General features: G+C 38.5%; 1 protein-coding gene across 5 annotated transcripts in view; it reads left to right on the top strand.

Annotated features, from left to right (window-relative positions):
• Positions 1 to 2,317: 2,317 nt before the first annotated feature.
• THADA (THADA armadillo repeat containing) overlaps positions 2,318 to 16,284 on the top strand; it is a 324,964-nt gene continuing 310,997 nt past the window's right edge. For all 5 annotated transcript variants that reach the window (XM_053890646.1, XM_053890645.1, XM_019465008.2 and 2 more), the window contains exons 1-8: positions 2,318 to 2,433; positions 5,366 to 5,465; positions 5,762 to 5,856; positions 6,574 to 6,704; positions 11,420 to 11,568; positions 11,688 to 11,720; positions 11,991 to 12,039; positions 14,507 to 14,694. In XM_053890646.1, the coding sequence (XP_053746621.1) occupies positions 5,390 to 5,465; positions 5,762 to 5,856; positions 6,574 to 6,704; positions 11,420 to 11,568; positions 11,688 to 11,720; positions 11,991 to 12,039; positions 14,507 to 14,694 (721 nt within the window). In that variant the 5' untranslated portion in view covers positions 2,318 to 2,433; positions 5,366 to 5,389. The remainder of the gene's footprint in view (positions 2,434 to 5,365; positions 5,466 to 5,761; positions 5,857 to 6,573; positions 6,705 to 11,419; positions 11,569 to 11,687; positions 11,721 to 11,990; positions 12,040 to 14,506; positions 14,695 to 16,284) is intronic.

The raw sequence follows: 16,284 nt of genomic DNA, 5'->3' as shown, positions 1-16,284 counted from the left end.
TAAGGCATTAAGTTTTGGGGTAACTTATTACACAGCAAGATAAATACCAGAAGAATTCTGCTTTCTTTCGTTGACTCAGGGACAAACACATTAACAAATAACATATATATATTTTTTAACAAGTAACAAGATTTCATCTTATATTAAAAAATAACACAATATTCATACTCATAGTTCTAGATATGACATCTAGATGGGCATGAAACCATTAAATAGGCTTTTTTTTTTTTTTTTTTTTTAAAGCTTATTTATTTTGAGAGAGAAAGAGAGCAGGGGAGGGACAGAGAGAGAATCCCAAGTAGACTCTGCGCTGTCAGTGTGAGCCCAATGTGGGGCTGGAACTCACAAACCCTGAGTTCATGACCTGAGCTGAAATCAAGAGTTGAACACTTAATGACTGAGCCACCCAGGTGCCATAAGGCTTCTTATGATGGATTCTTTAATTATGTAAATCATCATGTATTCCTGGCCGATTACCATAAATTGTGTTTTTTTAGGAGGTACTGGGAATATAAAACTGACTGACAGACCATATTATGTTTTTCAGTCTAGGAAAACAATACTTACAGGAAAAACTTACCTTGGCTTGGTCTGAAGTTTGGCTTGAATAGAGATGCTTAGGAACAAGTATTAAATGAGTAGGCAGTTAAAGCCCTTTTTTGTGGTATTCGGAGGTCAAATTTTAATCATTCAAATGTCACAGATTTTAAAAATCTGTGTGAAATGTGTGAAAATGTGTCATTAAGTATAAAAAATCCATTCCCTAATTGAGGGGAAATGCTGCTTCAACAGGTACATATTTCCAAAGCTAAACTACACTGAACCAAACATGTATATATTATTTTTCATGATTTTATGTAGTCCACTTTTACAAGAAGATGTCATTTAAGTGTTTTCTTTTACACTTTTACATACTAAAAGCAGCCATACACTTTTACATACTAAAGACTACGGATTCTTTAAAAATTCCCTTGGGGGGCGCCTGGGTGGCTCAGTCAGTTAAGCATTCAACTTTGGATCAGGTCATGATCTCACTGCTGGTGGGTTGGAGCTCCGAGTCTGGCTCTGTGCTGACAACTCAGAGCCTGGAGCCTGCTTCAGATTCTGTGTCTCCCTCTCTCTCTGCCCCTCCCTACTCATTCTCTGTTTCTCAAAAATAAATAAACATTAAAAAAAATTTTAAAAATTCCCTTGGAATACATTTTTACAAATAAAATAGATAGCTATTTAGAAAGAAGTTCATGGCCCAAATTCATGGTGTATTTTATTTATTTATTTATTTCTTAAACTTAAAACAATTATTTATTTATTTGGGGGGAGAGAGAAAGTGCGCTCACAAGCGGGGGAGGGGCAGAGAAAAGGAGAGAGAATCCCAAGCAGGCTCCATGTTATCAGTGCAGAGCCTGATGTGGGACTCAAACTCACCAACTATGGGATCTCTTCTGGAATCAAGAGTTGGAAGTTCAACCAACTACACCATCCAGGCACCCCTAAACTTTTTTTTTTAAGTTCACTTATTTTGAGAGAGAGAGAGAGAGAGAGAGAGAGAGAGCGCGCGCACAAGGGGGGAGGGACAGAGAGAGAATGGGAGAGAGAGAGAATCCCAAGCAGACTCCACACTGTTAGCGCAGAGCCCAATGCCGGGCTTGAACTCAGGAACAAACGCACTTGGTTATAGGTTAGTTCATTTCAGAGTTTCTCATTTTAATTAAAACCCTTGGGCGTCTGGGTGGCTCATTCCGTTAAGCCTCCAACTTCGGCTCAGGTCCTGATCTCGCAGTCTGTGAATTCCAGCCCCGCATCAGGCTCTGTGCTGACAGCTCAGAGCCAGGAGCCTGCTTCGGATTATGTGTCTCCCTCTCTCAAACCAAACCAAACCAAACCAAACCAAACCAAACCAAACCAAACTCTTACTGTGGCTTCGGCTCTCACTATCCCCCTCTCCCGACACCATCTCCCAGGCTCTACAATCGCTGGTTTCCGCATCCCGGAGGAAGTTCGTCCTGTCTCTGTGCTGGGTAAAATGTGTGGGAGTAGAGTGGAACGTCAGGATTGAAGCAAAGATGCTTCCCAGGTGCTCGAGGTCTAGACTGCCCTAAAGCGAATGAAACAGACAGAGTTCCAAACCGCTGAGTTCGCCCCTGGCTTAGAAGGGGTTGCACCGCGCATTCTTTTAAAGTCGCCGTCTACCCAAATCCACTCGGCAACACCCGTTCCCAGTGACATCACGACCGTTCCAGCCTCCTGATTGGAAGAGCTCAGTCATTCAATTCTCGCGATCACTCCAGGTCCAGGTCCCCTTGCTTCCCTCCCATCACCCCTACCCGGTAGTCAACAGACCACGTTGCGGGCCACGGAGATACCGTAGAACCAGAGCAGCTCCGGCACTCATCTAGACGGCTGCGACTCTTCTCAGACGCTCACAAGCACGAGGTTTGGCTCCCAGGCATTCTGCCAGACCCGCGGTAGCGCGCGACTCTTCACAGCTCCGCTCGGCCACTTAGCTAGGGCAGCTAGGTGATTCGCACCAATTCCCCCAGTCCTGGGCTATCGCGAGAATTTGGAGGTTTTGGTACTGATTTCCGGTCGCTTACGTCTCCATGGAGACAGCACTTTAACTACTTTTTTTGATCACCTGTCATTCTCTGGATTCCACGTGGTTCGGAAATTACCCAGAAAATGTGGGAGTCAACCAGACGGTGTAAATGGGAGTAAAGCAGCCGTCAAAGGAAAGCAGCCAGTGGGTTTTAGGACTACAGTTTGCCGAGCATCTTCTGGCCACTGAAGCAGTGTCATAGGGTGGGCACGGGATTTTCCCTTTTGGGGAGGCCCAGTTCATCAGGACAGACATTTAGGTACCTGTTGAGCACGCATAAGCACCGAGCCAATTTTTGTGTAGTATTGAGGGTTTCAAGATCAAATCCTGCTGTAAACTTACTCGCCATTCACCAGAAAATAGTCTCCCCAGTTATCTGTCTCTATCCCTTCTTAAGTTTGTGTATTGGTCACTTTCCTAGGAAGTGATCCCCATTTATTCCCCTAGATATAATCATGTCACTTTCCAAATTCTTCCCTTGTTGTTGCCATTATGTGTTTATTTTTATTACCATTTTCTGTTAAGTAGTTTTTCACGTTCCATTGCTGTATTGATTTCTTACTTTGCAGATGGACCATAGTTTTTGTTAAGGTCAGGACTAACTTGTCATTTAGATATAGAATATATCTGGTAGTGCACTTTTCTGTTGTTAAAGGCATACCTCCCTTCTAGAACATCTCTGACAGTGTTAGTTAATTCGTTTATTCATCAGATATTTATTAAGCACTGAATATATGCCAGGTACTGTTTTAGGAATTGAGGATTAAAACAGTGGATAAAACAGATTAAAGTTGCTGCCTTCATAGTGTTTATTACTAAGGGAGACAGACAATATACAAATAACCAAGTTACTGCAATTTCAGGTAGTAGTAAGTACTATGAAGAAAATAAGTTAATGGAAATGATCTGTGAATAGGAGTGGTGGCATTTTAGGGACAGTGGTCATGGAAGACTTCTCACAGGAGGTGGTATTTGAGAAGAGACCTGAAAGATGAGGTGCTAAGATCTTGCAAAGATCAGGTGGAACAGACATTAACAGGCAGAGGTATTAGGAAGGGAAAGGTCCTTAGATGGTTAAGAGAAGATTGATTTGAGATGAAATGCAGAGGAAGGTAGTACCAGATTACTTAGGGCCTTGAAAGCCAAGGTCTGAAGCTAGATTTTATTCTAAATGTAATTGGAAGCCCTTGGAAAGTTTTAAGCAAGAGAGTAATTAGATTTGATGAGAGTTTTAAAAAGACTGTAAAAAGAGGGGACTCTTCAGAAACAAGGGAGAAGAGAGGAGACCAGTTGTGAGGCCATTGCAGGAGTTCAGGTGCAAAGGGTTCATTCTGCTTCTGTTTGGATATTTTCAGAGCTGGGCGATTCTCTGTTAAAAAGGCAGTCCATTCCATAGTTAGACCAGAGAGTTCAGGGAGAGTTCTCCCTGAATCCAGGGAGCTGGATTCAGCCTCCCTGAAGCTTGCACTGACTTTTCCTAATTCTATAGCAAGACAAAAGACATCTCTTTTTCTGACAGTCCTCCAGCAACAGCAGCTGCCTTATGGCACTTGTCCTGTCCTCTTTTCTCCAGACCAAACACCTTTGGTTAACTGAGCTGTTCTCTGAAGGAGGTGCTCTCTAGGCCCTTCAGAAATCTGTTAGTTCCTTGAAAGTTTTATCATTTGTTATGGCTCCTTAAGGGATAGCCACTAGCACTTTCCTTGATGCTCCACATGTCACCTGACCTGTGGGGGTGAGCAAGGGATCATGCACTCCCTTGATCAGGCTGACTTATAATGTGGTTTTTAGCAGACATGTTGTTCTGTTGGCTCACATACTGATTTGTTTCAAATCACATTTGGCTGCTGTCTCCCTGTCTTGTATTAATGTTTTATGTTTTTTTCTAATAAAAAATGCAGCATTTTACATTTATTTCTGTTTCATCTTGCTAAGTTCATTCCAGTTTATCGGGCTGTACTTTAATCCTGATTTCAGCATTTAACATGACCTTCCAGCTTTGTAGCTTTTACAAATTCTCTATGTTATGTCCTCTAATGTCTGAATCACAAACATTGCTAAACATGCTAACTGTGCTAAGAAAAGAGCCCTGTGTTGCATTTCCCTAGAGATGCCCAGATGTCATGGTACTATATGTGTGTATTCTTTAGGAACATTTATTCAAACCCATTACGGACCTTGTTAACTAAAACCTTTTTAACTAAAAGCAAATTCTGTTAACTAAAAACAAACTCACAAGGATAGTATGCAAGTTTCCTTTATCAAATACTCTGCAAAGGTCAAGATACAGTGTGTTATGACATCTCCTGATATGTCCAAGAAGGCACAGAAGTTAGTTGAGCCCAGTTTACTTTTGGAAAAACCATGCTGTTGTTGTTGCTGTCATTACTCAAATGAAGGTTTGCTGTATTTTTAAAATACAAAGACTGGGTCATAATGGGAGTGACTTTGGAAAATAATAAGCTGTTGTTGAGCTTAAAAATGTTTTTCTTTTTTGAAGCAGAAATCCTTAGATCAGTGGTTCTCAACCTGGGGCCACTCTGCTCTCCAGGGGACATTTGGCAATGCCCGGAGATATTTTTTGATTGTAATAACTTGGGGGGAGGGGATGCTGCTGGCATCTAATGGGTAGAGGCGAGGAGCGTGTTAAACATCCTACAATACATAGACACCCAAAAAGTAGCCAAAAAGTTTCTGGTCCAAAATGCCAATAGTGCTGAGTTCAGAAATCCTGAATTAGACAATGCTTTAAATTCTTCTTTTTTACAGTGTCTACTATTAATTCTATTTAAAATGGGCGTAAAGAAGAAGAAAGAAATGCAAGTGACTGCACTGACCATTTGCCATCAAGACCTTGAAACTTTGCGTTGTAAGTGATTTCTGACCTCATTTGTTTATTTCTTTTCTGGGTTGCAGAGTATTTTTATGTCAAGACTCAATACCACATAATGTTCAGACTCTTTCTGTTCAATTTTTCCATGTTCCTTACATTCAGTTTTGCATGTAAAATGATTTCCTAAAAATTTTGTCTTCAGATGAAGTTCGACCTGCTTTTGTTTTGGTTTGGTTTATAAATACTTAGATTTTGCATAATGCGTAGCAAAGGTAAACTTATTTGCATATATTGTTAAATCCTTGAAATGTTTTTGTATGTGTGTTATCTAGCTTTGGCTGATGTGGAAGGAAAGAACCTAGCTTCTTTGCTGTTACATTGTGTACAACTCACAGATGGAGTGTCACAAATCCATTGTGTTAAACAGGTAAGACTGAGTTGATATTCATTGATGCATCTTGAAGAATATCATATCATGCTATTATGAACTTTTAAAATTAACTGACAATTTTTGGCTCTCAATTTTTAATATCAATGTATCATTAAAAAATAGATTTTTTTTTTTCCTTTTCTGTTCATTGTATAATCTCGTTTTACTCAGGGTATCAATAGAAGCCATTCAGGCTTCCACTGCCATTGGAGCTGTAAATAGATGGGACATTGAGACAATTGTGCATACCTTTTTTGTGGAGATAAATTAAAAAAAAAATTATTCTGAATATTGATCTGAATCTTTAAAACTTTTTAGCAGACACATTAAAAAGTTAATATAAAATATAAAGACTGTCCTTACCAGTAAGTGTTTCGGTATTAGGATTTACCATTTGAACTTGCATAATTTTTTTTGGAAAGCAATTATATATATTTTTGCTTTTTCAATAGTGCCACAGAATTCCTATAACTTGAACCATTAACAAGTCTAATTCTTAATAGAGGTGGGTCTGGAGAGTAAAATGGGAGCTGGGGGTATGGGTTAAAAAGTTAAAAAATACTAAAATCAGTGTTTAAATCAGTATCCTTAACAATATAGGGTAGGAAATATTTCACATTACATTGAGACTTAAAAGAGTGTTTGAAACTGTTACTTTGCTATATAGTTGATATTAGACAAAAGTACCATGACTTTGAATTTTTTGGATTGTAGATTGTGCCTTTACTGGAGAAGGCAGATAAAAATGGTGCATGTGATCCCAGTATTCGAAGTTGTTTGGATATTTTAGCAGGAATTTATCTTTCTTTGAGTCTAAAGAATCCCTTGAAGAAAGTCTTGGCAAGGTAAGGACAAAAAGGAAAGGAAGTTAACCATCATAAATGTTCAATCTGAGCAAAAGTAACCAGTATTTAAAATTCTCCTGGTTTGGTAAAACTGAACTGAAATATGTTACTAGCAATTTCATTTGTATGGTCTCTGTTTTGTGTATGTATTACAACTTTTATAGAATGTGAAAAGGCTTTTTAGGTCAAAGACCTTAATAAAACAGGCTCTAGGCTCGAGTTTACAGACGCTTGGTTTAGTCCATTTATATTAATGCAATTCTTGGTTAAGTTTAAACTGTCATCCTGCTATTTCTTTTTCCTTTATTTTTCCCATTTGTACTTGGTTTAAGCATATTTTTAATTACACAGAAATATGTGCTTAATGTAAAGACTTTAAGCAATACAGAAGTGAACAAAATGAAAAATGAGCCTTCTATTTCCTTCTTTCTGGCCTATCTTACTTTACTTTTTTTTTTTTTTTTTTAAGTTTATTTATTTTTGAGGGAGAGAGGGCCATGTGCGTGTGCAAGCCAAGCTGGGGAGGAGCAGAGAGTAGGGGAGAGAGAATCCCAAGCAGGCTCCACACTGTCAGCACAGAGCCTGATGTGGGGCTCCATCCCATGAACCGGGAGATCATGACCTGAGCTGAAACTGAGAGTCTGGTACTTAACTGACTGAGCCATCCAGCCACCCCTATCTTACTTTCTTTAGTAAAGGTCATCGCTTCACATTTCGGTATCTATCTCTTTAGACCTTTCCTTTGGGTTTAATATGTGTATTGTATTTTATTTTAGTTTTCATTTTTTTTTTTTACATAAATGTGATTATATTCTACTTATTGCTCTGTAGCTTGTTTTTTCACTAAAGAATGTCTTAGAGGGGTGCCTGGGTGGCTCAGTCGGTTAAGCAGCCAACTCTTAGTTTCAGCTCAGGTCATGATCTCACAGTTTGTGAATTCGAGCCACACATTGGGCTCTGTGCTGACAATGCGGGGCCTGCTTGGGGTTCTCTCTCTCTCTCTCTCTCTCTCTCTCTCTCTGTCTCTCTGCCCCTCCCCTGCTTGCTCTCTCTGTCTCTCTCTCAAAAATAAATAAATAAACTTAAAAAAAAAAAAAGGAATGTCTTAGAGATATTTTCGTATCAGTGTAGTCCTTATTCTTTTTTAAAAATTGTGTTAAAAAACACATAACATAAAATTTGCCATCTTAACCATTTTTGAGTATTAAGTATATTTACATTGTTGTGCAGTGGATCTCTGGAGCTTTTTCATCTTGCAAAACTGAAAATCTATACCCATTAAACAGCAAATCCCCATTTTCCTTCTCCCTACCCTCTAGCTACCACAGTTCTTTCTATGAATTTGATTGCTTTAGTTACCTCAAATAAGTGGAATATTTGTATCTGTCCCTTTTTGATTGGCTTATTTTACTTAGCATAATATTCTCAAGGTTCATCCATGTTGTAGCATGTGGCAGGATTTTCTTCCTTTTTAAGGTTAAGTTATATTTCATTGTCCATATGTACCACATTGTATTCATCCATTCATCTGTTGATAGACATCTGGGTTGCTTCCTCCTCTTGGCTGTTGTGGAGAATGCTGCTGTGAACATGCTGGGTGTGAGATCCTGCTTTCAGTTCTTTTGGATATATACACCCAGAAATAGGACTACTGGATCATATGGTAGTTCTATTTTTAATTTTCCGAGGAGCCTCCATATTGTTTTCCATAATGTCTTTATTATTTTATGTTCCCACCCAAAGTCCTTATCTTTTCTTACAGCTATATGTATTCCATAATATGGGTATACAAAATTTAATCACTTTCTCACTGATATTTAGTGTTTTGTTTTCATTATTCCAATTTCATTATTCCATGATGCAGTGATATTCTTAATCACGTATATAGTTGTTCTGTGTATTTTCTGAGATAAATTCCTAGAAGTGGAATTTCTTCACCAAAAACATTGCTAATCTGTACTCCCCACTAACAGTGAACCAGAGTGCTAGTGTCTTCATACCTTTATAATGCTGGATAATATCAATCTTTATATCTTTAAAAATCTATTGGGTAAAAAATAGTATTATGTTTTACTTTTCATTTCCCAGATTGCTGAGATTGAATATTTTTTAATGTGCACAGTTTGACTGTTTGTGATTACATATCTTTTGTGTGTCTTCTTGTTAGAATGACTTTTTTTCTTACTTAAGTAAATTTATTTAATGTGTCAAAAAGCAAATGATCAGATAGTGGCCAGTTCTAGGGTTTTGGTGAAGCAGTCAACCATGTCATCAAAGATCTTGATGTTTTCCATTTTTCTCCCATGTGTTGGCCATATCTTCCCTCAGAATTACAAGGGACTGTAGCAGTTACAAGCACCTTAGACAGACATGACTGCATCCAGAAAAAAAGAGAAGGAAATTTCCTCTTCTCCAACTCTTTTTATTGGAGAGAAAACATTTTGCAGAAGGTCTCAGTAGAGTTCCTATCACTTTCTGTTGTCAAGATTGGGTCATATACCCTCCTTCTGGTTTTAAGAATGGCTGGGAAGCAAGATTCTCACACCTCTGTAGTGGGAGGTGGGTTTTGCCAATAAAAAAGGGCATGGGGGGGGTGGCCCTGGGTGGCTCAGTCGGTTAAGCATCCGACTTCAGCTCAGGTCATGATCTCACGGTTCGTGTGTTCAGGCCCCGCGTCAGGCTCTGTGCTGACAGTTCAGAGCCTGGAGCCTGGTTCAGATTCTGTGTCTGCCCCTCTTTCTTCCCCGTCCCATGCTCATGCTCTGTCTCTCTGTCTCTCAATAATAAATAAACGTTAAAATTAAAAAAAAAAAAGGGGGGCATGGGGAATGCCTCCAGGAAGTCAGCAACCACAGAATGTCTTCTTGATTTATAACAGCTTTATATAGGTTATGTACCAAATGTATTCCTTTGTTTATAGTGTGTTTGCTTTTTAAAAATTACAAATTATTTTTTTGGTAATCAAATCTACTAATATTTTTCTTTGTATAGATTTCTGAGTTTCATGCCTTGCTTATGTATACTTTCTGTAGGGTAAGATCATATAAAATTACATGCTTGTCTTTTAAAATATATTTTTTTTGTTTAATCTTTAAATTCATCTGGAGTTAAGCTTTGAGTGGACCATACGTTAGAGATCCAATTTAGTTTTCTTTTTGTAATGGGGAGCCACTTATCCTCAAACTTTTGAATAGTCCATCTTTCCCATTTATTTGGAATGCCATTTTATTATGTTCTGTGTTCCTGTATAAACATAGATTCAATTTTAGATTTGTGTCTATTTGTTTACTCACCCACACCACACTTTTATTTCCTATAGTGTGATAATGTAGTTTAATTATATACTGAAGCACGTCACCCCTTTGGTGACCTTTCTTTTTCAGACTATTCCTATTTCTAAATTCTTTTTCTTCTAGAAGAGCTTTAGAACTCTTTAGGCAATTAAAAAAAATTCCTACTGTTTTTTTTTAAATTTTTAATGTTTATTTATTTTTGAGAGAGAGAGAGACAGAGAGACAGAGAGAGAGAGACAGTGTGAACAGGGGAGGGCAGAGAAAGAGGGAGACACAGAATCTGAAGCAGGTTCCAGGCTCTGAGCTGTCAGCACAGAGCCTGATGCAGGACTCAAACCCAAGAATGTCAAGATCATGACTTGAGCTGAAGTCAGAAGCTTAACCGATGGAGCCACGCAGGCGCCCCCTAGTGGTTTTGATTTAGATTAATTGAGTTAAATTGACACTAAATTAAATTTATCTCTTCAAAAATTTTTTTAAAAATTTGTTTATTTTGAGATAGAGCATGTGTACATGAGCAGGGGAGGGACAGAGAGAGAGAGAATCCCAAGCAGGCTCTGCACTCCTTGCTGAGCCCAACATGGGGCTCAATCTCACAACCGTGAGATCATGGCCTGAGCCCAGAGCAAGAATCTAACACTTAACCAGCTGAGCCATCCAGGTGCCCCTATTCAGTGAATTTTTATTGACTATCTACTCTATGTCAAATAAATATTCTAGGCATTGGGGATACAGTGAATAAGGCAGTATAGAATGGAGGTTACATTCTAAGAGGAAGATTGAAAATAGTCAAATAGTCAAAATATATAGGATTAGATGAAATGAATGTGATTGGGAAAAATAAAGCAGTGATGGGAGATGGGAGCATCAAGGATGGGGTGAAGGTTGCAATTTAAAATATGGTGGTCACTTCAGATATCTTTGCTAAAATGACATTGATAAGGTGATATTTGAGATTGACCTGAAAGGGACAAGGGAATGATTATTATTGGGTCTATTTGAGGGAGGAGTGTCAGTTGGAGGAAATAGCAAGAACAAAGACTTTGTTATATTGTTGCCACAAGGAAGGCCATGCAGCTAGAGCTAAGTCAACAAGGATCAAGATGAGGCTGGAGAGATAGTGGTGGGGCTAGAGTTTGTGGAGTCTTGTAAGTCATTGCAGCGCTATGGCAACCAACTGGACTGAGATGGACATGTGGGACAATTTTAGGCAGAAGATTAACACAGTGTTTTTATAATATCACTCTGGCTTCTCTATTGAGGAGGGAAGCAAGATGGAAGCAAGGAGTTCAACAATTGTGGCATGAAGTTAAAATTTTCTGGCTGTATTTTGAAGATGTAGTCCAGTATTACTTCATTTGTGTGATTCCCTTCTACATACTACATGGTTGCCAGATTTCTAATGCTTGGTTCTTTTTCTAGCTCACTAAATGGCCTACCTGAATTTTTTCTAACTGAGGCTGTACAAAGTTTTACTTCTCGTCTTCAGGAAGAATTGAGTACTACTGATGTGTACTCTTATAGGAAAGTAATTGACAATATATCTTGCTGTATGGAGAACTTTGACGTAGGTAAGCCAGCTCTTTTGTAGTATTTTTTCTATCATTACATTATTGTTTTTAAACAATTTTGTTAATGTTAGTTTTGGTCCTGAGACTCCCTACCAGTGTTAATTTTTTTATTCCCACAGGTAGAGCAGGTGTTAGTAATCTTCTTAAAAATGGTAAGTCCCATTCTTTTATTTTATTCTGAGGGTGTAACTGCTTGTATGAGTCAGTTTGGAACTGGTTGTTTTCGGTTTCTTGGCAATGGGTAGAGTTTTGCAGATTACCAACGTACATCACGTCCCTGCCTTTTAATATTCCTTTTAAATTTCTACTTCTATACCATGATATCACTGTAGGTAATAGTGACTTAAAATATTTTCTTATATTGACATTAAAATTCACAGTTTTAGGTTCTGCTTTGTCATCATATATTCTTTTTGTTTCAGTGCTTCATTTTATGCAGAAGAGTTTAACTGAAATCTCTGAAGAAAATAGGCAAGTAGTATCTGTATGCTTGTGCATGTGTGCATGAACACTTGTGGTTGTGCATTGTCTTTGTACACAGGAAATTTTTAAAAAGTTTCCAGAACATGCTTCATTCCATTCCTCTCTGTTAATATTAGACCTGATTATAAATGTATTTTTTAGAGGTTTGATATTTAATTTAAAAAATCAGAAAGGGGCATCTGGGTGGCTCAGTCAGCTAAACGTCCAACTCTTGATTTCGACTTAGGTTGTGATCTCACAGTTTGTGAGATTGAGCCCCGCGTCGGGTTCTGTGCTGACAGTGTGGAGCCTGCTTGGGATTCTCTCTCTCCCTCTTTCTCTCTTTCCCCCTACCCTCAAAATAAATAAATCAACTTAAAAAAATCAAATAAATTTTTAGGAGAATATGAGCAAGAGTTCTTTCCTCCCTGAGTGTTCCTTACTCATAGCGTCTGTTCTTCTTTTTTTTTTTTTTAATTTTTTTTTTAATGTTTATTTATTTTTGAGACAGAGGGAGACAGAGCATGAATGGGGAGGGTCAGAGAGAGGGAGACACAGAATCCGAAACAGGCTCCAGGCTCTGAGCTGTCAGCACAGAGCCTGACGCGGGGCTCGAACTCACGGACCGCGAGATCATGACCTGAGCCGAAGTCCGCCGCTTAACCGACTGAGCCACCCAGGCGCCCCTAGCATCTGTTCTTTTATAAATGAAACATCCTGTTATTTTTCTGGGGATATTAATGATAGGGTTTTGTTTTGTTTTGTTTTTAAATATAGTTTTCTTACCTTTGCATAGTCCTAGTTCTTTTATGTTGCTATTTTTTTTCTGTTTGATGCTTTCGGTCACTTCACTATATGAAACTGGAAGCTTTCTTTAGAAGTCTGGTGATTTTTAGCCTAGCGCTCATATTTAAGGATGGGGCACTGAGAGTTGATTTGAAACTGTGTATATGGGTGGGGTTGATGGCAGGTTTTATTGTAGGCTAGTTTAGCTAGGCTATTTCTTTGGAAAACCTCCGATGTCAATATCTTTAGGTCTTTTTGCATGGGTAGTGGATTCACCATGGAACCAAACCGTTGGCTTAATCTTCTGGTTGCTGAGGGAGTGAAAAAAGCTGAGGTCATGGCGTTTGGCATTCATTGTTCATATATTTGCCTAATTCGCTTGTTTGCAATCTGGTGTTGCTTTACCTTCCCCAGAGGTAAGCCACTTGTTTGCTGGTTCTTACTCTTCTTCAACAGACTTGTAGCCCGTCTTCTCATTTTCAGCCCTACATTTATTTCCACATCAAGGAGTCCTGGTGCCAAGTTTCTTAGCCTTTTGAGGCTGCAAATCAGGTCATTTTGGGGATTATTCTCTGGCTTAGTATTTACTTTTGTTGATTCTGCTAAGTTAGTTATTATCTATCTGCTTCGTGGCTTCCAAAGGCTTATTGTTATTGTCTTGTTGTCTATTTGTTGCCCTTGTGTATTTATGTCTTTTTATGTGGTTGGTTTACTGAGGTTCTGGCAGGGAATAGAGGTAATATATGTGTGCTGTTCTTTTTTTTTTTTTTAATTAATTTTTATTTTAATTCCAGTATACTTAACATACAGTGTTATATTAGTTTCAGGCTATTAGAGTGATTCAACAATTCTATACATTACCCAGTTCTTCTCACCATAAGTGTAGTCTTTAATCCCCTTCACCTATTTCACCCCTCCCCTCACCAACCTCCCCCCTGGTAACCATCTGTTTGTTCCCTATAGTTAATAGTCTTTTTAAATTTGTCTCTTTTTTCTTTGTTCATTTATTTTGTTTCTTAAATTCCATATATGAGTAAAATGCTATGGTATTTGCCTTTCTCTGACTGCCTTATTTAGCATTATACCTTCTAGATCTATCCATGTTGCAAATGGCAACATTTCGTTCTTTTTTATGGCTGAATAATTTTCCATTGTATGCATATGTGTGTGTGTATGTATATATGTGTATATATCACATCTTCTTTATCCATTCATCTATCAGTGGACACTTGGGTTGTTTCTGTATCTTGGCTATCGTAAATCATGCTGCAGTAAACATAGGGATGCATATGTCTTTTCAAATTAGTGTTTTCATATTCTTTGGGTAAATACCCAGTAGTGGAATTACTGGGTCATATGGTAATTCTATTTTTAATTTAAAAAAAAAAAATTTTTTTTTTTAACGTTTATTTATTTTTGAGACAGAGAGAGACAGAGCATGAACGGGGGAAGGGCAGAGAGAGAGGGAGACACAGAATCGGAAGCAGGCTCCAGGCTCTGAGCCATCAGCCCAGAGCCCAACGCGGGGCTCGAACTCGCAGACCGCGAGATTGTGACCTGAGCTGAAGTCGGACGCTTAACCGACTGAGCCACCCAGGCGCCCCTTGAGGAATGTTTTTTATCAAGGGATGGAAATGGTGACATTTTCATGTGACTTTTCTTTTGTAATAATGTCTCTTCTTCGTTATAGAAAATTTGCCGGAAATCATATTGTTCAGACGCAGTTGATGAATGACTTGTCGGTAGGCACTAGAGTTTCTGTGATGTTGGTACAGAAAATACAAGACTTTCAGACACTTCATGTGAGGATTTCCAGTTCCCCCACATGGCTAAGTATGTGTGGATTGCTGAGTATTTTCACCAAGTTTTTAATTGATGGTAAGTGTAAAACCGTAAAAATGGTGATTATAATTGAGTTCAGCTTACGCTAATAATGGTATGAAATGTTTGATACTTAACTGACACGTAGAACTACTTCTCCCCTAGCCCCTTAAAGTGGGGAGGCCCTGGATTATGAGGTTTTAATGCTTTTTCTTTCAAATGTACCAGTTCTCCAAGGGGTAATGTTGAAGGACTTTTCTAAATGTGTGTATGTGTATTGTAAAGAAGGAAATCTGACAGTCTTAGTGTTGAAAAGCCAGAGACTTTAAGTGGCAAAAGAAAATTCTTGAGAAGAATAGATTTCCAAATTTGGAAGGAAAATCTGGAAAGGTAAATGTAATCTGTACATTTCTCCTCAGCAGTAGGTATTATCCTCAAGTAATGATAGTAATCCTTGTGGGGCCATTCATCATTCCCCTTTGTATCTCTCATATGTTGCTTTTCTTTATATGAACTGTGCCACTGGAAACCAAATAGCTAATGAGAGGAAGTCTGTCTTTATAAAAGTATTTCAAATAATAAATTAAGATGAAATGGTAGAATATCACTATTTTGTAACCCCCAATGAATTGACGTAGGTATTAAGCATCAGCAACTGCTAACTTTACAGAACAGACAACCAGACAATATATGCCCCTTAGATCTAGTCTTGGTTTCACCACCTATACTTTTCCCAAAGTGACTGAACTTGAGACCAATCTCTAGGTCACCTGCCAGTTTACAGTAATTGTAGAAGAGAGAAGAACGTGTGCAATTGCATCAGGACTAAACAAACCCACATCTAGATTGTGGGAAATGTTGCAGGTCAAAGGCCAGAGTTCTTGAATAGAGAAATTGTTATACAATGAAAGCGGTAGAGAGGGCACCTGTAGATTAAAACACATTTAAAAAATACATCACATTTTTAAAAAAATGGACGGGATGCACATTTGATTAATAAAACCATTTGAAAAGAAGAAAGCCATTACTGTGAAAGTCACAATAATGCCTACTCAGGGTGAGAGAAGGGGATTGTGGTTGAGATGAGGCACGTGGATGAGCCTTCTGGGCAGGGTGTCTTGAGTACTGCTTCTTGCTTTGGGCAGTAGGTACAAGGGTGTTCATTTCAGTTAATTCATTAAGCTGTGCCCTTGTTTTGGGTGTTTTATATTACAATAAGATTAGCAAAAAAAAAAAAAAAAACTTATCGTGTTCACAAAAAGTTAAATTACTTTTTCACCTTTATCTCTCATTCTATATGATCATGTATGCATGAATATTAACGAAAAAATTAATGAATTGGTTCAGATGTTTCATTTGTTTTTTTAAAATTTTTTTCATGTTTATTTATTGTGAGAGAGAGACAGAGAAAGAGAGAGACAGAGTGTGAGCAGGGGAGGGTCAGAGAGAGAGGGAGACACAGAATCCGAAGCAAGCTCCAGGCTCTGAGCTATAAGCACAGAGCCCGATGCGGGGCTCGAACTCAAAAACCGCGAGATCGTGACCTGAGCCGGAGTCCTACGCTTAACTGACAGAGCCACCCAGGCGCCCCGGATATTTGCTTTTTAAAAGAGGAATTTGTTATAGGATGGGTAAAACACAGAGAAG

Source organism: Panthera pardus, unplaced genomic scaffold (assembly GCF_024362965.1).
Source record: "Panthera pardus isolate Hobbes unplaced genomic scaffold, ASM2436296v1 HiC_scaffold_25, whole genome shotgun sequence".
NCBI classification, from domain to species: domain Eukaryota; kingdom Metazoa; phylum Chordata; class Mammalia; order Carnivora; family Felidae; genus Panthera; species Panthera pardus.
This window is presented reverse-complemented; position numbering and strand designations above follow the sequence as displayed.